We start from the raw sequence: 22807 nt of genomic DNA, 5'->3' as shown, positions 1-22807 counted from the left end.
ACTGGTAACTCAAAATAACCAGGAGCCTAACAGCCCTGGGACTGGTTACAGTTTCAGTTCCCACAGAGCAACCTTCAGTGAGTAAGAAAATAAAGGAGTTGAAGTATATTGTTTTCTAATAAATACTTGAGTTTTATCCAATCCGAAGAAGCCAACTAATCAAACCATACCCCAGTAATACCCGGGTGTCACCAATCACATTATTTCTATACTTCTGTTTTGATTTCAACCAATCAAACCCCTTGCAGAACTAGGGGTTTGGGGGTGAGTGTGTAGCTCAGTTGGTAGAGGGCTTGCTAGTCTGGCTACATTGTGAGCTACTGCCTGGTTCTTTGCTCTCAGAAGACTTTATTGAAATGGTATCTTCTAAAGTCTTAAAGTTCTAAAAAGGTCTCGTATGTGTAGAGAACGAGTATTCAAGAACTTTATCTGCAAACTGAAATTCTGCACTTGAAATCCTCGATGAAGTTTCAGGAGGGCTGACCTACATTCTAATGTATGCAACATATAAGAAATGTTTAATACATATTTGTTGAGTGAATAAGAATTCCTCACAAGTCGGATTTTTTATTTCTTTAGGGTTCATTCGAACTTTGATAAGTGCTTTGTAAAGAAAGCCCTTCACTAAGGTGGCTCCAGGAAGATTTATAACTACAAAATCCAGCACTGACTACAACAGGTTCATGCTATTAAAGGTTCCCAGGTGCATCTTCTCTAGGTCCGGACTCTCAGGTATAAAATGTGCTAACCAATTTCGGAGCAAAATCTTTTGTTTTTATTTTCGAGCATTTAAAACAAACACGCAGCACCAATGAATTAGCTGCCACCTTTTTAGAAAGAAAGTAATTTGCGAGCACATGAAGATTAGTATCATCCAGTAGGCAAATAATTTTTTCCATGTGCCACCCAAAGCAAACAAATGAAAACAGAAGCTTCGGCGACTATTATAAAATATAGTCAGATTTAAAGGTACAGTGCCCTCTTTCCCTCCCTCTGCGCTTTCAGTGGAAAGATCTGTTTCTTGATCTGTCCCAGCTGAGACTAGCAAGAGCACATGGCTTTCTTTTATATAACTAAGATGACTGGCTCCTCTGCCCATCCCTTTATTGCCCCTTTATTGCTTAACTCTCAAACCATTATAAAACAACAACAACAACAACAAATTGGACAGAAGTCACTTGCGTGTTTGCTGATTGCAAATGTTAAGAAACACAAGGAAGTCCACACAATCAAGGCACAGAAATGTTCTCTTTCATGGAAATTTCAATTTTTGTTTATTTATTTATTTATTTATTTATTTATTTATTTATTTGTGTGCACATGCAGAGACCAGAGGTCAATGTTGGGAGTTCTCTATCCTTATCCACCTTGTCATTTGAGGTAGGCTCTGGAGCTTGATATTTTGGCTATACTTAGCACTAGTAAGCTCCTGGGCCACTAACGTCTGCACAGTGCAGTCCTGGGGTTATGGTAATGTGTTGCTGTACCAACTTTCACATGAGTTCTGGGGATCAAACTCAGATCCTCATGCTCGTGAAGCAAGCACTTTGCTCACCAGTCATGCCTTTAGCTCTGGAAACTGCAGTCTCTACTGCGATAGCCTTGGTAACAACTAAAACATTCCAAGGATGCTTAGCCATAGGCAATTTGTCTCCTAGATCGGCACAGCACAGCAAGGTCGTAGAAATGCTAGTAAGGTTTTTATATGTTTGGGAGGGACTATTCTCACTGCTCTTGTGATAAGTCAAGGCCATGGGCTTCTGCTGACTCGGAATGGCAAGTTACTGACAGCTGCTGTCTTGAAGTCTTAGGGCGGACTGGTCCCAAAAGTGTATTCTGTTGCCCATCTGACATGTTTTTCCTTTTATGAGGAAATTCAGCTATCATATTAAGATTTCTCACAGGCTGACAGTTCACTACTCTGTTGGACACAGCTGAAAAGAACAACGAGAAACATCACCGGTTCCAAGCACTTTTACAGTACTTTTGCCCCTACACAGGACATATGGCCTGGGGATATATATATATATATATATATACATGTATATGTATAAATTTGCATAAATATGCATATTCTCCTGTTAATCCCTTTCAGCACAATCTGGGCATCCTGTAATTCCTTACTATTATCCAGACTTTTCTGACTCAGAGAGGTGTTGATTTCAATCCCCTCCTTCCTGTTCTACTTGAGAAGGGTTCTACAAGCGGAAGGGTTGTGCTCTCCCATCACTCTCCTCTCGACCACTCAGCCTGGATATGAGGTTATTCAAGAAGTATTCAGTAGCTTTAATGAAAAACAGAGTTTCTGTATTTGTGAGAAGAACAATTGATTTTTAAAAAGGCACACCTGTAACTGAGCCAAAATTCTAAGTGTCAAAATACTAGTCTACCCAAGCTGAAGACTTATCAATTATACTCCTTGATTTTGTATCCCCCCAACTCTGTGGTTCATTATGTTAAGTGTCAAAAGCATCGCAGCCCAGAGCTCACACAAAATCAGCAATCGCAGAAACAAAACCGGATCTGAAAGTGTTTAAAGCAAAATTCATATGCACATGTAAGCATGAGCGGGTATTCAGTCCAAAGATGAAAGCAGATGGCAACATTAAAAAAAAAAAAAGGAAATGTTTCGGATATGGAAAATGTTCACTTGAAATAGATTAATACTACACTGGAAACATGTCGGCAAATTTGTAAAGTGGGTGGTGGTGGTGGGGGGAGGGTGGCAAGTGCAAGAGTTTCCGAAAGACAGCGGCTCATTTACTTGATGTGATGATCGCCAGATGCCAGGTGGAACTGAGCACAAACAAAAATGCTCTGATTAGCTTCAGGGGAGGAGGGGAAAAAAAGAGCCAGGGGCCCTGGAGGTGCGAGAGCAAACACAGACCTGGCAGTGCCAGATCCTTACCCTCCCCCCACCTAGCTGCTGCTCTCTAAGGGATGAGCATAGCTGATTTCTGGGAGGAGCTCTGAGTCTGCGGATGATGACCTAGCAGCATTCGCTTGCCTGAATCCCTCAGTATGAGGGCTGGAGCTCTGAAATAGGGTTGTGGACCACAGCCCGGCCATGGGGCTGTGTTTCTGTAAGTTAAACACACTGTGAAAAGGGCCCTGAAAGTCAGAGGAGACCAACTCCTACCTACAGCTGTAGGAGATCCCTGAGATTATCAACAAATTAAAGGTGTGTCTTAAGCAGCAATGCAGTTTCCTTTGGGGACTTTAGGGTGTTGTACGTGCTGCAGAGGGAGTCCACCTATGGGTGGACACACCTTTACATCCGAAGGCCATTTTCCTTTCCCCAGGATAACAACTAATTAGAAGAGTGTCCCTAGCTAATTCTTACTGTGTGTAAAAACACACACACACACATACATACACACACACACACACATCAGAGAGAGAGAGAGAGAGAGAGAGAGAGAGAGAAGGAGGGAGGGAGGAAGGGAGGGAGGGGAAGAGGGAGAGGGAGAGAGACTGTATGACTATAAATTATATTGGGAGTTATGTGAGGATAAGCTAAGTGCAGTCTTTATTTTCCCTGAACTGTAGGCTTGCTTCCCGGCTCTGAAATCTTACTAAAGTGTGCGTACTGGTCTAATGAGTACCTTATAGCATGTTAAACATTAGACTCACTTTGGGCTTCAGCTCATCATTTTCTGGAGGAGAAAACAAGTTCATTTACTTGTCAGACCAATAAAAGCCATGCTATTTCAGATACTGGGTGGTTTTCTGAGAGGAGATTGTGCTTGCAGCAAAAGAACGAGAGACTCCAGGTCAATGTACCTGGGTTCTGGAACTGAATCTGGGCTTACCTGTGGCTAGCCAAACCATTAACTCTAGTGAGCCTCGGTTTCCTCATCATCGGGGGATATTAAACCAAATGAACTCTAAAGCCCTGCTGGGCCTGGGCATTCTAGGACGAATGAGATCCGGGTTCAGAAGAGAGCACAGTCCCTTTGGGAAAGAGGACAGAAGTCTCCAGAGCAGACAAGGGAGAGCAGGCTCACTTTCTGTTCAGTCTGTTTTCTGATTACCAAATGGCAGGTAAGAATCGCAAAGTCCAGAGTGCAGAAATGGCTCGTGTAGACTTTGAATGTTCCTATGACCTCCACTCTGACCTGTTCAGAATTTATCCTTCCTGATATTTTCTCTTAAGTTCTCACATAATCACCGCGTTATTAAAATGAAACTGTCTTCAGCAAAAATTTTAAAATTCAAGACTCTACCCTAGGCCTCTTCAATGATGTCATCACAGGGGCATCTGTCTGCTCTTAGCCAATATAGAGTGTCACATGGTACCTAAGGATTTAATTTAGCTGGTACTTACTGATGATGTCATTGGTTTTGAATATACCAAAACTCTCTGTGTACTCAGGTCCTAGTGTTTAACCATGATACCCCCTCTTTGTCTTTGCACTCCCAAGGATTAGCCACACCCTGCAACCTCACTTCCCACTGCAGGAGCCCACTCACTTCTAAGCTCTATTCAACAAGAAAGAACATCTTTGTGTGCGCATGTATGGAGGGCAGAGGACAACCCCAAGTGTCACTCCTCAGGTGCTATCTATCTACTTTTTGAGAAAGATCTCTCACCATTCTGGAACTCACCAAGTAGGCTAGAATAGCTGACCAGTAAGTTCCAGGGATCTGTCTGTCTCTACTTCCTCATCACTGGGATTACAAGTGCCCACCACCACAGTTTACTTTTTTTTTTCAAGCGGTTCATAGGACTTGAATTCATGTCCTTGTGCTTATAAGACTTTGCCAATTGGGCCAACACCTCAATTTCATTAAGTCTCACCAGATCTCTTCTCCTCCCTAAGTCCTTGTCTTCTTGTTTCTTATACTCCAGCCAGCTGCATATCTTAGTATACTCCAATTCCAAACCTTGACAGTTTCTCACTGAATCATCCTGTCTTTATCATCCAGAATGTGCTTTGAGATATGGGGGCATAGGTAGTCCTGGATTTTGGGGGGGTAGTGGGGGTGTTTGCAACTTATACTTTAGGATGGAGATTCAATTACTTCCTCTAGAGACAGCTAGGAAGAGTGTTATCAGGGCTTTGTAACCCAGGGGTGGCTAGTATGGTCTGTTCAATGCTTTATCTCCAACCAGCACAAAGGACTTTATGAATTAGAAGTGGATGTAAGCAGTTGTTTGGTTTTGGTGAAGTGAGTGTGGCCTGGCTGGCAGCAGCGTGGAGCTGTGCCCACACCTTCCTGGCAGCTCTTAGTACTCATGTCTCGGTAACAGTGAGCCTGTAGTTCAAAGGACTCTTTCTGCTTAAAACCCTTACATGAGTTCCCCCTCTCATCAAGAGGGTTCCATTTGCCTCTGGTGAACCTGCCATACAACATGCTAGTGGAGAAATCAAAAAGGGAGGAGGGACATCACGAATGCCCAGAACAGGATGATACGTTCATTAGATAGCAGCGGCTCTGAAAAAAGGAGATCTTTTCCCACCATGCAGGCCTAAAGGCCAGAGGTCTCAACATCCACTAAGAACGGCTAAGAACTCGGAAAGCCTGGATCTGAGGAGGTCTGTTTGTAGCACCTGTCCTGGAAGGCCAAATTTCTGGTGTGCTGTTGTTTCCTGGACACATCCTGCCTCGGGCCTTCTGAATACCACTTTCTTCTCTCTCCTACCTCTGAAGCTGCTTGGCTAGTGAGATCCTGTTCAGTTTTCTTTTTCCTCTTTCTGCTCAGCAGCCCCCTCTTCAGGAACGTTGCTCTTGCCTCTCCTTAGCCACCTCACTCTGCCCTGTGGCTTCCTCCCTCAGATTATCATCCTAGCCTGGAGCACCGTATGTTTTCATGATTATGGATTGATCCTGTCTCTTAGGTGACTGTCCCTGCCCATGTTGATCATCTTTATATTCCCAACACTTGGCATAGGGCTTGCTCAATTAAAAAAAAAAAAAAAAAAAAAAAAGACTGTGTTTTATTTGGCAACACTAGCAAAATACCAATGCTCAAGCAAACAAACAAAAACAAAAACCCAAAGTACTTCTTATAGTGCTAGGTTCACCAGCTCGAAAGTGCACCTTCCACAGTCAGAAAGCATGAATGTTCTTTTAAAATATCTAACCAAACTGAAACACAAAGAATATAAAACACCCGAAGGGAGACCATGCCCCTCCCTTTTAAATACTGTAAATGCCAGCTTATTATAAAAGCCTGCCATAAAACATGAGGATCAAGAAAAGGCCATTTTCCTGAGCTCTGGAACCTCCCCATATTGCCATTTTCTTTAGTCACAACACGTATCAGAGCTGACACAGCTGGAAAGTCAGGCTAGCCTTCTCAAGAAATGTCTTCATTTTCCTTCCCCACAGAAGAGCCTTGGCACCCACACAGATGCAAACATCTGGAGTCATTACCAGAGGCACTGAAAACTAACCTTAGGTATTTGAGTAGGAAATTTCATGATACAGAAATATATATGTGATTAGGAAAAAAAAAAAAAAAGAGAAGTCCCTCATGTTCAAACTTGAAAGTTCCTGCTGTTTCCTGGTGTGGCTTTATAAAGAGTGAAAGTGAGCTGAGCTGAGACACTCTGAGGTTGGCAGCCCTTCCATTCTCTCCCTCTATCCTGGACTCAGAATGCTGCTCTGCTCTAAACACCTCACTGACTTCCAGAAAACTAAGGTCATAGATGCTAAGGGTCAGCTACACCAAGCATTGTCTTGTGCTATAATCTAGGAAGACACTCCTTGCCGGAAGTATTCAGTGTCCTGCTGTTGCGTAGATTAGGAGATTGGAAATTCCTGAATCCCATAACAGACAGCAGTGTGTACCTTCAGTCCAGTCTCTTCCGGGATAGCCAGGCCTGATTCAGTCAGTCACATGCTCATCTGAGACTCAAGCAAGAATCAAGGTGGAACAAATTCTTAGTGATGGAAGAAAACGTTGCCCCTGCCTGCCTTCAGGCCCCCCCACCCCCCAGTTTCTTTCTAGGGCTCACAAGTGAGGAGATGCTGAGCACCCACACACAGGAGTGAGCAGACAGAGTTAAAGGGGATGTCACATCCACTGTGCTCACTGTGACCGGATGGTTCCGGATCGCTGGATGACGTGTGTCCCGCTTAGACACAGCTGCCTTTGGTGGTCTTGAAAGGTGCTCCGAGGGTAAATTCACTAGTTTTTGTTTACTTCTGCTCTCTCTGGCTCACCTTGAGAGGCTGAGGAACGGTGCTTATGAAGGGTTTCAATTTTGGTAATGTCACCCGCCAAAGCCACTTGGGCTCGTTTGCTTGCTTCCCTCCTTTTTTTTTTTCTCCTCTCTCTTTTATTTGATTACATGAAATTAACACTCCTTTTGCCCCCATCTTGGAATGGAGGCAGAATATTATTAAAACAACCCTCTAGCTCACTCCACTCCAGTGAGCTGTGACTTTCATACCTTCCTGTTTCTAGGTGCACCTCCCCAGAGCTGCTGCTTAGGTCTCGGCTTTGGTTTCAGGAAACATTGGCCTTTCCCCTCCCTGGACAACAAGCATCTTATAAGGCAAAATCTGACATCACAGTAGGACTAGGAATGAGGCCTCCACTGGAAGACTGGGAATGAGGCCTCCACTGGAGGACTGGGGTGGGCTTGGCCCCGGGCTGTGACAGAACCCTGCAGCTTTTATTATAACCACACTTAGAACACTTGGCTCCTTCACCAAAACCAAATCCTAGTGCCAACCATAAAACTTGCCCCGTCAAGTTTAAAGGAGAACAGAGATAAATTGTATTCTGTGAACCTAATCTTGCCTGGTCAATTATTTCTGTTTTATGATTCTCTTTAGAAGTGACTGGAGCTTTACACGCATCTTGTGACATGCCAGGTGGCTAGCAAACCAGGATTCAAATTTAGGTCACCTTAGCTTTAAAGATGAGCTCTGTCAGCTACCTCCTATTGCCCATCTGAGGTGGAAAAACCACCAGGAAGCCACCCCAGGATGGGGCTGCTTTGAAAGTGCCTGCTAGAGTACAGTAGAGTACAGAGTACAGGGTTAGAGACCTGAGTCCTAGTCCCAGGCTTGGGCATATCCTTGAATTTTTCCCTTCTCTGTTTTGGGCTTTTTCTTACCTACATCGAGCACAGTTGTGTGTGTGTGTGTGGGGGGGGGGGGTCCCCCTGAAGATCCCTTCTAGTCTTGAGTCACGATTCTCTCACTTGTGGACATTTGTGAAGCCTCAGCATAGTTACATAAGAAAGACTTAAAGGTCAAGCATAGTGAGTGACCTGTGCTTTTAATCCTAGAGACCAAGAGACAGAGCCAGGTGCTCATCTGTGAGTTTCAGCCTACCCTGATCTGCGCAATGAGTTTTAGGCCAGCCAGAGATAACAACAGTGAGACCTTTAAAAAAAAAAACCAGAACTTAAAAACATAGATGGAGTGAGGAAATTTGAGATAATAATAGAACATATTTTTTTTCCAATTCTGTATTCCTCCTGGCTCCTAATCCTTCTTCTTTACTGAGCTGCTTTGATAGTGCAAGCATCCAATTTCTTCTGAGTCTGAGTCTTGGCTACTTCAATAGTGTGTGTACATACCTATATATTAAAGTATACACACTCTTTAAGGATGCAGTCCTATCTGATTTTGTTTTAAACACATAACCATTTTTAAAGCTTTTAAGCATAATACTGTGAACTGTGAGATAGTTAGCCTGGTACCTTTCCCTGCGGCAGGGAGCATGGGAGTTTCAGGTCAGGTCTAGGGCCCAAGGCTGATTCCACCACTCAATACCTGTGTCCTTTGCCTGACTCTGACAAACAAGTCTGGGTCTTGGCTTCCTTGCCTATAAAATAGGAATTCTGCCTTAGCTCTAAACTCCAGAAGTTGGCTGCATTATGTAAAATGTAGGGGCTGCTACCGAAGGCTTTGAAAATGGCGATAATTGGGGCTGGAGAGATGGCTCAGGGGTTAAGAGCACTGACTGCTCTTCCAAAGGTCCTGAGTCCAATTCCCAGCAACCACATGGTGGCTCACAACCATCTGTAAATTCTGTCTTCTAGTGTGTGAAGACAGCAACAGTTTATTCACATACATAAAATAAACAATTTAAAAAGAAAAGAAAAGAAAATGGCCACAATTATTCACATTTTCTTGAATCCATGTAGTTTTTTTTTTTTTTTTTTAAATGTGACTCTGTAGCTCCTCTAACTAAGAAATGGGATGTATTTCACCACCTCCTGAATCATAACTGGGCCCTCACTTGCCTTTAAAGCACATTTGTGGAAAAAAGTGAGTTGTGAGTTGGATCAACTGAGCCGAGATCTCCAACAGCCTTCACTCTCCCTCCTGACACACTGTGGAGACAACAGATGGACAGGCTGTGAACCACCGAACTCAGCTTAGTTGCTCCCCAGGTGACTCAGTTGTCAGTTAAGACTCAGAGGCGGTACCACCTTGGCGAGCACAGATACATGAAAGAGCTTGGTGGACAAGACTCATCCAGCTGAACTCAGCCCAAACTGCTGACAGGCTCATAAGTGCAATAAATGGGTTATTTTAGGCCATGATGTTCGTTACAGACATGTGTTGTGTTAACAATCTTTGGATCATTTGTTGCACAGCAATCGATAACTCATGCTGTATATACGAGCATCTTTTCAATAAACAGAGGCGGGCATTTTAGGGCAAAGGTCAATTGAAAATGAAATTTCTGCATACTAAAAATTCACTCTAGCTTCCTGAATAGCAGGAAGAACTAAGAAGCAAAAACTCAGATCCTGGACTCTCAGTAGGCAGCTGTGTGAACTTCTTTAATATCCTTTGACAAAGTCCTTGATCTAGCTGCCATTTTCCTCATCTATAAATTATTTAGAACAAGTGACTCTAAGTTTTTACTCAAAATCAGTATTTTCCTAAGGACTTATTTATGAAAAGTCAGTTCTCAATTTGATCATAATAATAGAATTGATAATTGATTAATCAGACAGATTTTCCTGTTTTTTTTTTTTTTTTTTTTTTTTCTGTCTCACAGCACGATGTGATTAAATATTTCACTGTTATCGTAATAGCCATACATTGAGCCAGTAGGGTGGACTCTGTGTGGACTATGGACTCAAATAGCTAAGTTCATCAGGGATCAGAGAGGAACCAACTTCGTATAATGACAATGATTTACAGGTGAAAGCCAACGTTGTTCATCCATTTCTAGGTTGCCGCACTCATTTGGGAGATGCGAGATTGCTGGCAATCTCGTCATTAAACAAGACAGGTACTGTTTTATAGCTCTAGTCTGGCTATTCTCAACCTGTGGGTTGAAACCCCCTTCTGAGTCACGTATCAGATATTTACCTCGTGATTCTTAACAATAGCAGAATTACAGTTATGACGTATCAAAGAAACAATGTTACAGTTGGAGTCACCACAACATGAGGCACTGTATTAAAGGGTCACAGCATCAGGAAGGTTGAGAGACACTGATTTAGCCAAATCTTTGCGTTTACTTCACACAAATGGCCAGTTTAGGTATTCAGTTATTAGATGGGGTATGGTTGGCACCGAAATCAACAAAACAAAAAGAAATTCTGAAATTCTTTTCTGGAGCAATCTTCTCTGGGGGTAATGAACAGTGAATGAATTTAAAAAAGAAAATCAAAAGTGTACACCAATACACGTTGTAGCTTGGAGTCAACCATTAAGAGAGATCTTTCTCTCTAGCATGAAATGGTTTTCATAGACAATAATATTCTTCCAAACACCACCTGTCCTCTTTGTGACACACAGCAGGTCATGCTCAGCCCAGCTTGGGGAGTCAAGAGACTTTTATTCCAACAGGAATTTAAGGTACACCAGAGAGTGTACAGATGAGACAATAGCTTATTTTCAATTTTCCTCAACACTTCAAAGTCTACATAAAGAAGCAATAGGTTGCTAAGAAGTGAGCACCATCATCATTCTTTTATGGAAAGCCTTTGGTCTGTGATGGAAACAAGCTATGTGGGGGCGGGGGGGGATGGGGGTTGGGGGGATGGGGGTGGGGGTGTTGCAGCCTAACTGTACTGAAGCATGGCTTATGTTTACCAACCTGAAAGAAAAAAACAAACAAACAAACCCTAATTTGGTAAACTAATATCAAGGACCAGAGTCACTAAGACTTTCTTACAGTTAAGACTGTAACTGCCGTTGCTTCCCTAAGTACCCTTTGAATGGATTCACGTCTTCATCTCCTCTTCGGTGAATTGGGTAGCAGCTGCCTTCAGCTATGTCTGTAGACTCCCCCTTTCCATCTCTCTCCCTGCAGCCAGAGTGAACTTTGGAGAGCAGATGCGTGCCTTGCTTCAAACCCTTCAAAGGTTCCTCCCAAGACTAGATTCTTGAGGCTGCAGCTGTCTGTGTCCCTGGCACCCAGCCAACGGCTTGGAGTCAATCGGTTCACACGCACGTGGTCTCTAAGGCCAGGTCAGAGTTCATTTGATTTTAGAATGGTCTCTTGTGTTGAATGAATAGCGCTCATTGCACGTGGTAAAATTTCAGATACTGTATTTCTCTGATCTTAGCTGACACTCACTGCAGCTCAGTAGTGTCTAGGGTTTCTGACAACACTCAACCATAGGTTAGGCTATTTAATTATCTGCTTCAGAAGCACATTCACGGTTTAGTATTTTAGATACATTTTAAGACAGGGTCATTTTGATGCTCTATCATCTTTCTAAAAGATCTCAAACCTCTGTAGGGAGTAAGCAATTTCATCTCTGGGCCTGTGTAGCTCTGGGGGTTAAGCACAGGCACTAAAAAGACCATAACTGGACTCTCCATCTGACTTGCAGACTGTGAGTTCTCTATGCCTGTCCTCCTCTACAGTGGTCCAGTCAGCTCTTGGCAGCTTTCTTTTCTGAATTATTGAGGGAGTTTATCTGCAACCAGACAATCACTTTAATGATCAAATTTAGAAATGAACCAGGTTCTTTGCGCAAGAACGCAGACTAGCTCAATCAGGGTCCCTGGGAAATTATATAAGTGGGTACATGTAAGACACAGTCTAGGGAGAGAAAACTAGCTGTAAGGAGGCTAGTCCCCAGTTACTAAGACAGCCAGAGTCCTTTCTAGGAAACATGGGCAGTGTGCACCTGAGGCACCTCCATCAGCTGGCTCTGAGAGGAAGAGGTCAGAGCTTGCTTTGCCCTTGGGCTGTGACTGGCTCCAGGTCCCAGGATTGAGAACACAGTTTTCAGGTTCTGAGAAGTGCTGGCTCAGAAGTCAGGAAATGTTTCCATTTTTTAGGAAAGAGAACATGTGGAACGATAAGGAAGATTTTTTGTTGTTGTTGTTGTTGTTGGTTAGTTTGTTTCATTTTAAATTCCAGGTCTGCAAAACTTCTTTGGAAAACAGTGAACATGGGCCACATTTATCTTTAGAAATGATTAGATATCAAAACCTTCATGGGTAATGGGTCCCTGGGGGCGTGAAATAAACATTGATTTGTAGAATAAGCAAAGGAGCGGGGATCAAGAGATGGGCAGAGCTGGCGAGCAGGAGAAAACGAACCACAAATCACCTTTCTGTGTCTGTCACCTCTGTTTCTCCCCAGTGAGCCTTGGAACTGGCTGTTTATTGAATCTTCATGTTTCACAGAAACACAAACAATCCAGAACTTTCCTAAATGATGGCAGCTCCATGTTGTTGTTACAGAGATCTGTCCTGGGACAAGGATTTTTACCAAAGAGGCTAGCAATTTGTTTCAGTGACACTTGGCACTTAGATGCGGAGTGCTACGTCTCCTCTTTAAAACAGTAGTAACTAGGAAAGCATATGGGAAATACTATTGTATCCTCCTTAAAACAGCATTAACTGGAAAACTATATGGGAGGAAAAAAAACTTCAGCACATAGAACCTATTGCCTTTGAAAGTAACCACTACTACTCCCATTTCGTTTTCATTCACCGTCACAAGGCTTTCTTGTCTTTACCATATCTGAGTTACAACCACCCACAGGCCACCACCAACAAACACTCTCGCATAAACAGTGACAGAAGCGGCTCCAGGAACACCCACTTCCTCTACATTCAACGCGAAAATGTCTATACCACGATGGAAAATAAAACATTCTGAGTCAATGGAGATGGAGTTGTTTTGTTTTGCGTTTAAGGTTAATTATGGTTCTGGGAGGCGGTAAAAGCCCCACAGATATCTGCCTGGTATTACTGGAAAATTCTTCACTGGTGAATATATATATAATATATAATATATATAATTCACCTCTTCAGGGCTGTCCAGGCAACGAAGACCCAGGTGATTGACCTGGTAGATACTTGTCTATTAAATATTTACAGCTCGAGACCATTTAGCCCTTTCCCTTTGGTGCCCACTTTCCTAGTCCCAGGCTCTTGCGGAGCAGCACCACAGCGTCGCTGTCCCTCCATGCACCCTCACCATCGCCATAGACTCAATCCCAGAACCCAAGGGCATTTCAAAGAAGGGCGGGGACAGTCAAATTCCCTTCCCGTTTTATTCAGTAAAAGCCCCCAGACGCTGAAATACGGTGACCCGGGACACAGGCAGATGGGAAATTCTCTTGCAATTTGTCCAGTTTAAGTTCCCAGGCATAGCAGAGAGCTCACGAATTGGGAGTTTTAAAACAAACCATTTTACACAACCAGCACCGGCGCCTTTAGTTTGGAAACCTGTTCCTTGTCGCCAGTCTTCCCGCGCCTAGGTTGAACTCTGAGACTTCTCCCAAAGTCATCAAACCATCGCCTCGTTCCTCCCCGCGTCTACCCCAAGAGAAGGCGAACCGAGGAGCAAAGCGGGGGACTCCAGCCCAGGACCAGCGCTCTTTCTCCCGGAGGAGGCGGGCGCTGGCCGGGACAGTACTTACCTGCGGCGGGGCGGCGGCTCCAGAGTCGCGGCGCCCATTGCTTCGCGGGCCTCGGGTGTCCGCGCTGGGACACGCGAGTGGGTCAGCGCCTCCCGGAGCTTGTCGCGCTGCAGCCCCAGCCCGGGCTGCGGTCATTGGGCCGGAGCGTCACGTGGGCGGGGAGCGGGCGAGCCTCCCAGGCAAGGGTAACCCTTTACCTGCGCCTTGGCCCGCGTGCGCAGGCTACAGGAACAAGGGGATGTCCGGTGACCTATGCTTAAGTTAGTGGTCAGTGAGCCAGCCCGCATTAGTTGCTAGATAGAGCGCACACTGCTTGTCGCCTGCCTGATGGCTAGACTAACTGCACAGACGCCGCTGCGACAGTCATTCCCAGAGGCTACAAACTTGCCCGCGCCCCAAAGGCCATAGTGGGAGAAGCGAAAGAACCCCGGTTCCAGACCCCTTCCCTTGGAATGTCAGGATGTGGGACACTTCACCCAACACACGTTACCTACGAAAGGTAGAGAACTGGTGCCTTAATCCCGAAATTCAGTCTAAGATTTCGGTCTTCGGTCCACCTGGCCCATAAGCTGTGGAGCTTGCCAGGAAAATGTGTTGAGCAATTGCGCCATCTAGCTTACTCGCTTTCCTCTCCATCCTCAAGGCTTGCAGTGAGAGGATTTAAAAGGCAATGCTGGAGAAACAATTGAGAAGACTTCCCAACGACCAAAGGTCCTTATTTTCTCCCTATTTCTTTGCGGAGTCTGGAATTCTAGAAGGGCAAGAGCTAGTTCATTTACTTCTGTGTTCTTGGTGGAATGTGTGATTGGGTTAAATGCTTGATGGCTGAATTCATCAACTACTTCTGTATATTGGACAGAAAGGAAAAACAAAAAACAAAAAACAATAAAACAAAACCAAACTTAGCCATCTCTAGTAACGTCCAGTGATCCTTAGTAAAGTAGCTGAATCTCTCACCTGCAAACGAGTGAGTAATCCTAGAAGTTACTGTCACCAGATGACTACTGGGCACTGAATTCTTTATTTGGATGTACTTTGAGAAAGCTAACCAAGATGCTGGTGATGTACTGGAATTATGGCCATGGTCTTTACTTCTCAGCTTTTCACCTATAAATGTGGAATAATGATAGTACCAACCTCCTGAGGCTTTTGTGTAGATGCCATGGCTTTGTGAGCTCCCAGCTTAGTTCTAGGGCACATTCGGTAAATTTGAATAATTACCGGTAAGCGAGGTCTTCCACGTGCTGGCCAACCTCAGTGGTGAAAAAAGTCGGCAGCTTTCGAGTTGAAGTAGCTCACTTTTTATTCATACAAACGACACATACACAAGACTGTATATTGTTTGAACACTGAAATAATTTTCTAGTGTAACAACTCTGTAACAAAATTTTAACTAAATGTAACATTTATGAAAATATAAATCTCTGATTGGGTAATTCATCCCAACAATACAAAGTTTACATAAAAACATTCAACATGAGCTATCAGTCGCAAACATGTTAGGGAAAAAAAATCATTCAAGTCACTTGTTACACTCTAGTGGTTTTTTGTTTTTCTGTTTTGTTTTGTTTTACACAGAACACTCACACATTACATGTAACCCACCTAGGCATTTAATTCTTAGAAATGTATGGCATGGACGTTCAACTAATAAGGACAGGAATAAGAATGTGTTGGCTGAAGAGCTAAAAGTATGGACTCCAGATATAGATCTTAGCTCTCCAAGGGCTTCCACCTACGGGCTGGTAGCTAAACTAGGAGAACACACTGAATAAAGCTGTCTCACCATGGAGAAGGGTGTTGATATCTGAACAACACCTTCAAATGCTTACACGTTAAATTCTTCCACCAGTGGAACACACTTGGATTTTCTATGGATTTAGATAATTTCCTTTTTCCCACTGTGTCAGCAATCAAGATGGCACTGTGTAATTTTTTTTTTTTTCATGTTACTCCCTGGCATCTCCACCAGGTTTACAGGCTAGAGCAAAACCTATCACCTTCCTCATTCTGCAGTCCATAAAAGCAGCAATACACTTGGCAAGGCTAGAGGTCGGTCTATAGGTGCATGCTGAGTGCCAAGCCAGGATGAAAAGAAGCTGGTTCTTTGTTCAATGTTCTGATTTAAGTAAGTTCCATTTTGAAAGAAAACCAAGCCAATCACCACCACTGACCCCCTTGAGAGGTCTTCCAGGACATACCATGCGGAGGACTTGACAGGAAGAAAATCACCTTCACCTTCTGAGATATATTTTCCTTCAAATTGGTGAAATCATTTTTCGTTAAAAAAAAAAAAAAAAAGCCGTTTCATAGTTTCAGCTTTGAAACGGTAAGACTGGGAAAGTGCTCAGTCTGCAAGTGGAACAGATAAAGAAGTATACATATAGTGTGTGGAAGTAAGAAAGTGATTACAAACAGGGATGATAAGAACCTTTGGACACCCTTAAGATATATGGAATATTTTAGCACGGAGACAGGCATATTCAGTTTGTCTCAGAGTATTTGGTCGTTTATCTGCATTTTACACAGGAGAGAGGCGTAATGAAAGTAAGGCAATGTCACCAGTGTTTAAAAAGCTTGCTTTCTATTAAGATACTGCAGGGGTCTGGGAAACATTAGGCTCCCCAGCAACTGACTGAAGAGTACAGACTCTTGTTAGTACAACGAAGGAAATGAATGGGTGCCTTGATCAAACTTGTAATGCTCTTTCCATAATTCTTTACACTCATCACAAATACACATCTCAAGAAAAGGTGTGAAAAAGACTGTAGTTTCTTATTAAGTGGGGTTCTTTTGCAATCCACAAAAGAAACAGTTTAAAAGTTATACATCCCATTACACAGAAACCCTTGCATGCAGTCGTTGTGAACGTGTTTTAATGAAGACTTACTCTCCATGTTCAGTAGCCCTATAAGAGTGGTAGTTAGTTCTCGTCCAAGTCTGCTCACCATGTTTTGTGTGCACATGTCCTGGGAAACTGAAACACATCTGGATATCTTTCTTACACAATTTTGCACCATTAGACCTCTTGTGTTTACACAGTTGTCAGGATCGAGAAACGTAAAAAGATATTAAGGCTGCATTTTGCTGTCACACCCCCATCCAGAGTCAAATAGTTCTCTGTCATCATGATTTCAACTGGCTTCTGTAGAACTAACTCTCGTCCAACTGGTCTACCTATAACTCTAGCTTCTCTCATCTGAATCAGTGTAGTGAATTGTGCTGATTCTTATTACACAGCAAATTTAAAAGATTTTATTTGCTCCCTTCTAGGGGAAATGGCCATTTCACCATCACGTCTGGAAGTTCTCTATTTTGCTAATACATTTGGACAAAAAGATGACACCCAAGTTGAGTCTCATAGTTCTGTTCCTTTCATGAGGATGGATGTTGGTAAACTGAGAATCCCAGCCTCTTTCCTGCTTTTAAGAAATGAGCAGTTCATCATTTGTGTGCAGAAGATACACTTTGTTTTTTTTTTTTTTTCTGTCATACATGGATTATGTATTTCAGTTGAGTAGGATAAACATCGTGTTAGTTATCTGGTGTGTAGCTCCTGGAATCTAGGGCAGCACACACTCGGTCATAACAAGAGTTGTGTTTCTTGGAGGGTGTTGCCTCATTGGACTCAGAGGAGTCACTCACGGTGATGGGGCTGTCTCTTGCAAAGACCTCAGTGGACTCTCGCCATAAGCAATCCACAGACACTTTAAAGGAGTAACTGTTCGACTTTGGCCTGGATGTCTGCGTTGCATTGTTGAAAATCTGTCTGCTATTCGATGTGGCAATTTTGATCTTCAGCGCAGCATCTACACGGTCCACAACTGTGTATATCCCTATACTTCCATCATCAAAGCCAACAATGATGTTCAGGTGTCTCTGAGAAAGTGCAAGGAAAGTTGGTGTTTTGTATAGGGAGCAAGCACCGATGTTTTTGCCGTCAGCCAGTCTCATCACAATTAAGCTAGATATCGCATCGTTTTCCTCCTCTTCCTCCCCATTCCGGAAACAAATATACACCAGGTAGCGACCATCTCGAGAGAGCCTCTGCCTCCAGATGACTCCAGAGGCGTGAACCACCCGTAGTTTTCCACTGTGTAAATCCAGCACGTTAATATTTTCATCTCCCCGGGATATAATGCCTAGCTTCCCGTTGGGAGAAATTTCAAAATCCTCCAGGTTTTTCAAGAAGTTGCTTGGAAGCTGCACACGTCGACAGATCACTTCATCAGTCAGGCTCCAGAGGTTCACGGTCTCGGCTGATGTGATAAACACGATGACGTCAGGACAGTCGGGGATCAACTTAAAATTCACAATGGTGATCCCGTCTTCACAACAGAATTTCTTAGTGATACTTCCGGTCCAAAGACTGACTGCCAGCACTTTGCTTTTTGTCATTCCCACCACAAAGGTGTTTGCAGAGGTAATGAAGGCATTTTGCAAAGTGGTCAAGATGTTGCAGACCCTGTGGCCGGTGGCCAACCTCCAAACCCTGGAGGCATTTTCCTCACAAAGAGAGACCACAAACTGGTCATTATGGGTGATCAATAGCTGAGATATTCTCTGCCCATTAATTCGGAAGAGGTTTTCCCCACTGCTGGTATGCCAGACGTACTGGCTGCTTTTGTCGTCTGACGTCACCATTATGTCTCCAGCAGACGTTAACACACAGTGTTCGACTATCCCTTCATGCTTAAATACCGCTTCAATGAACCCACTGCTGAAGTTCCATTTATGAACACAATCAGAGCCATCAAGAGAGTAAATGATTTCCCCCCTGGCAGGCAACACCAGGCTCTGGATGGGTTTTCCAGTTTTATCGATATTGGACATAGCTGTGATTATGTCTATATCCCAAATGGAAAGAACACCACTGGTTGATAAAGACAGTAGCATATTGTGGTGACTCGACTTTACCAACTTAACTATGGTACCCGAGATTTCTGGCAAGCTTGCCATGCACTGTCCTGTGTCCCGCCTCCAGAAGAATACTGCTGGGGTATTCTCCATGGTTGCGATGATACAGTCTCCGTTTTTGGATAGCACGGCAGATATAAAGCGTTCATTGTGCCTGGCTCGGAATTTTTCAGCTACCTTCCACATGCCAGTGTCTAAGAGCTCAATGCTGAGAGCTTTACAGATCAGAATTGCACTTTGGTCCTCCGAAAGCTCAATGCTCACCACTTCGCTGTCTTCCTTTCGACAGTCAAAGTCTTCAGTCAGCTGGGGGTTGGATATGTCCTCCGTATTCCAAACGGAGAGGCTTCCCTCACTGTCTACCATGACCATCTCTTGAGCGGTGTCCAAGATGAGAAGAAACTTTACAAAACCACCTGAAAATTCTGATGTCACGGTACATATTTTCTCTCCACTCCCTAAGTGGAAGATGGTGGTATTGTTGAGGTACTGGCCACAAAAAGCATACACCCCATCCAGGGAGCATTGGACACATGTCACCTCATACCAGCAGTGGAACTGGTAAAGGGGCCATCCATAGAGCAGATCAATGACAGTGACATCCTTGCTGGCCTCTAGCCATGCAAGGGCATGATTGACGGAGAGTGTAAATCCGTTGATGTAGGTGGAGCTACTTCCATGCTTGGTCCCTTTGATTTCCACCTCAGACAGGAGACAGGAATTGACATTGTCATAAATCAGCAAGGTGTTGTTTGTTGTAGCAACCACAAGGTACTTCTCATCACTGCTGAGCTTCATGCCTAGGATAACGGACTGGGATGTTGTGATTTGCCGGAGTAGCTGGCGAGTTTCCACATCCCAGGTGCTGATGGAGCCATTTTCTAGAGCTGTGAGAACGGTGCTGGGGTTACAGGTGGGGAGGATCTCTGTGACATGCAGGTGGCTGGATGCTAAGGGGAGACGCTCGGGGCTGTATGTCACGTCCATGGATGAATGCAGAGGAACAATGGAGCAGTATTTGGGTCCATCTTTGTCACATTCCAAAAGAAGGTGTCTAAGTTTGGGCAGGGAACTCACAACAGGCAGCAGCCTTTGCTGAAGCTCTGCTGAAAGGGAGCCTGGGAACGCAATGACCTTGTTTCTGATACCACGGAGTGTGCTGGCCAGGAACTTCAGCTCCTTTTCTTGTGAGTAGTTGTAAGCCAGTTCTATGTCGGCTAGTACTTTGTCAAACTGGCCAATTTTGATCATGGTATAAAGCCAGCTGAAGTTCATAATGATTCCATAAAGCAGGTCATCCGTTTTCCCACACCTGGTCAGATGATACAAGAGCTCAGACATTTTCCGGTGATTGACAAAAAAGATGTCAGGCTCTAATGGGTTACACTGGAAAACCCAGGGCTGGTCGGGGGCCTGCCTGTCGAAGGATGCTTGTTCCATGAAGTGCTTTTCTTCCTCAAGCAGACTTCTGTTCTCTAAGTCAAGGCAGCCATTCAAGTAAGGGTCTTCCAGGCAGAAAGCTTTCCTCCTGCCTCCTGACCACACCCCTAGAAAGTAATCTGCCAGGATTGTGTGCATCTCCCGAAGGCTGCTGTCTTCCTGCAGATACAACTTCTGAGCTATGAGCTGCAGGTGTCTGTTGGCCCAGACTAAGAGTGTGACATTCTTCACATGCCTTTCTATTAAGTACCCATTGAGACCCTCCTTGAGCCTTGCAATATACAGGTAAGGTACTCTCAGGGGATTGCTGGGTCTGGTGTTCTCATTGAGTTCATTCATAACGCTGTTGTCCAGAGCTAACACATCCTCCAACTCCATTTCACTCAAACCCATTTTGGCCATGGTGATGTAACCCAGAGCCCTGGAGACCAGTTTCTGACCACACTTCTTCTCCAAGGACCAGAATAACTGCTCTATACTTTCATGGACAGTCACACAGAGGGAGGATTCATCGACATCCTTGTGAGATCTCCAGTGTCTCACCTCTCTGAACGTTAGGTTCACAAACATAGGCAGTGTGCACTTGGAGAATGCGCTGTTTACGTAAATCTGCTGGCCTGAAGTGACCTTTCTTTTGACCCTCAGCAGCTGATGCTTGAGGACCTGACTGCACATCTTTCTGTCCCGGGGAATCAGCTCGATGTAGTTGTCTTCTTCATGGATAAGGCACCTTAGTTTCTGCAGGATCCCATGTTTGTTAGGCAGTGTGGAGAGGATGATCCGAACGAACCGGGGAAGATGAGCGGGCAACCACCAGAGCTTCCTGGCCTCGTCGGTCTCTGAGAGCTGCTCTAGGGCATCAAATATTATCACCAAAGGTCTCTGCAGTGAAGACTCATTCAACAGGTTTATAAACAAGTCACGAAGGTCATGGATCTTCTTAGGAAAGCTTTGAACCAGACACCGGTAGTTGACTGCCAGTTGTTCACAGACACTTAGAAGAAGTGTCCTCAGATCAATACTCATGTCTGTTGTTCCTAGAAATCTCACAATGACAACCGGGTCAGAGTCTGGCCCTGTGTCTTCGTGTAGCCAGCCATAAGCCTAAAACATACAAGCAGAGTTTAGAACAGTGCCGCACCTTTACGCAGCCATAATCAACAAGGTTCCTCTCTGAGTCTCAGACTAACACTATCCTTGCAGAAAAAAAAAGCTCTGAATGCACAAGCCACCTGGGAAGGCCAATGAGCTGCTACAAAACTCATGCACAGATCTGTAGGTGGGACTCGCAGGCAGCAATAGTACTTCTTAACCATAAGGAAATACTTGTTTTGAGTTCTAAAAACCACAGTGTTCAATTACCATAAAGCTGAGTGCATAGTCCGATCATTTTTTTTTTTCATCTAAATCCCTAACTTTTGGTAGTTATTAGCATACAGTATATACTTAGTGTTTCTTTCTTTCTTTCTTTTTTTTTCTTTTGGGTTTTCTAGACAGGTTTTCTCTGTGTAGCTCTGGCTGTCCTGGAACTCACTCTGTAGACCAGGCTGGCCTCGAACTCAGAGAAATCCACCTGCCTCTGCCTCCCAAGTGCTGGGATTAAAGGCGTGTGCCACCACTGCCTGGCGTTAGTGTTTCTTTAATAGCTAACTTAAGTGATGATTTATAAATTGCATAGAGTAAATGCTTTCATTAATTGAGACTATATAATTCCATATATGGATGGCCAAGGTTTAGTTAAGTAGAATGTTATAAAATAGTCACCACCACCAGTATTATATTGACTAGAATCTCTTGTAACTGAGGGGTATTTTTGTGATTCTACAGGGTCATCATAGCGATAATTATTTCCGTCATACAAATCTATATAATTTGAGATGAGAGAGACGGCTCTCATCAAGAGTGACTACTCTCGATTTGCAGCACCCACATCCCTTGGCTCACAACTGTCTGTAACTCCAGCTCCAGGAGATTGATGTCCCCCTTGGCCTCTAAGGATGTTTGCACTCAAGTTCTCATGCTCATACACAATACACATAATTAAGAAGAAAAATAAATCACTAAAATGCTGCATAATTCTGGGTGTAAGAGGTTAGTTAAGTGCTGTGCTTTCAAATATTCCACGGTGTAGACAGGTGGCCATCATTTCATATGATCTCTCTGGAGGGCACATGGAGTGACAGTGATATTTAATAAGAGAGAAAGCTGAAGCTCAGGCTAGAATGGAATGGTCGGTCATTAGAAGCAAAACTGGAGCAGGGCCATATCTCACTTTCATTCTACATGCCCTTCCCTCCCTCCTTTCCTCCCTCCCTCCCTCCCTTCCTCCCTCCCTCTCTCCCTCCTTCCCTTCTTCTCTCCCTCTCTTTCTCCATTCCCTCTTTCTTTCCTCCATTGTAGAGCTAAGGAAATTAAACACATTAAGGACCATCAAAATTCACTTTTTTTATGGCTGAAGAGTAAAAGTTGAGAAAGAATATGATCAAAGTGCAAAAGAGCCCCCACGGAATATTTCAGGGAGATAAAGCTTTTCGGTTGTAGTATCACCAAGAATGTTCTTTAGAAAATAAAGGAATAGCCCATAAATTCTATTATTTACTCTATGTAGATTTTTTCCTATAAATTAGGAA

General features: G+C 43.9%; 2 protein-coding genes across 13 annotated transcripts in view; both read right to left on the bottom strand.

Annotated features, from left to right (window-relative positions):
* The window catches only part of Pgcka1 (PDCD10 and GCKIII kinases associated 1), an 81756-nt gene extending 67387 nt beyond the window's left edge, over positions 1–14369 (bottom strand). Inside the window, exon 1 of one of the 12 annotated variants that reach the window (XM_076938527.1) lies at positions 13821–14369. In XM_076938527.1, the coding sequence (XP_076794642.1) occupies positions 13821–13955 (135 nt within the window). In that variant the 5' untranslated portion in view covers positions 13956–14369. The remainder of the gene's footprint in view (positions 1–13820) is intronic. The other 11 variants (XM_076938522.1, XM_076938523.1, XM_076938525.1 and 8 more) reach the window with 11 other exon arrangements.
* Positions 14370–17354: 2985 nt separating this feature from the next.
* Nwd2 (NACHT and WD repeat domain containing 2) overlaps positions 17355–22807 on the bottom strand; it is a 144788-nt gene continuing 139335 nt past the window's right edge. The window contains exon 7 of the mRNA XM_034508173.2: positions 17355–21281. Within this exon, the coding sequence (XP_034364064.1) occupies positions 17355–21281 (3927 nt within the window). The remainder of the gene's footprint in view (positions 21282–22807) is intronic.

This window comes from Arvicanthis niloticus, chromosome 7 (genome assembly GCF_011762505.2).
Source record: "Arvicanthis niloticus isolate mArvNil1 chromosome 7, mArvNil1.pat.X, whole genome shotgun sequence".
In the NCBI taxonomy this organism is placed as follows: Eukaryota; Metazoa; Chordata; class Mammalia; order Rodentia; family Muridae; genus Arvicanthis; species Arvicanthis niloticus.
This window is presented reverse-complemented; position numbering and strand designations above follow the sequence as displayed.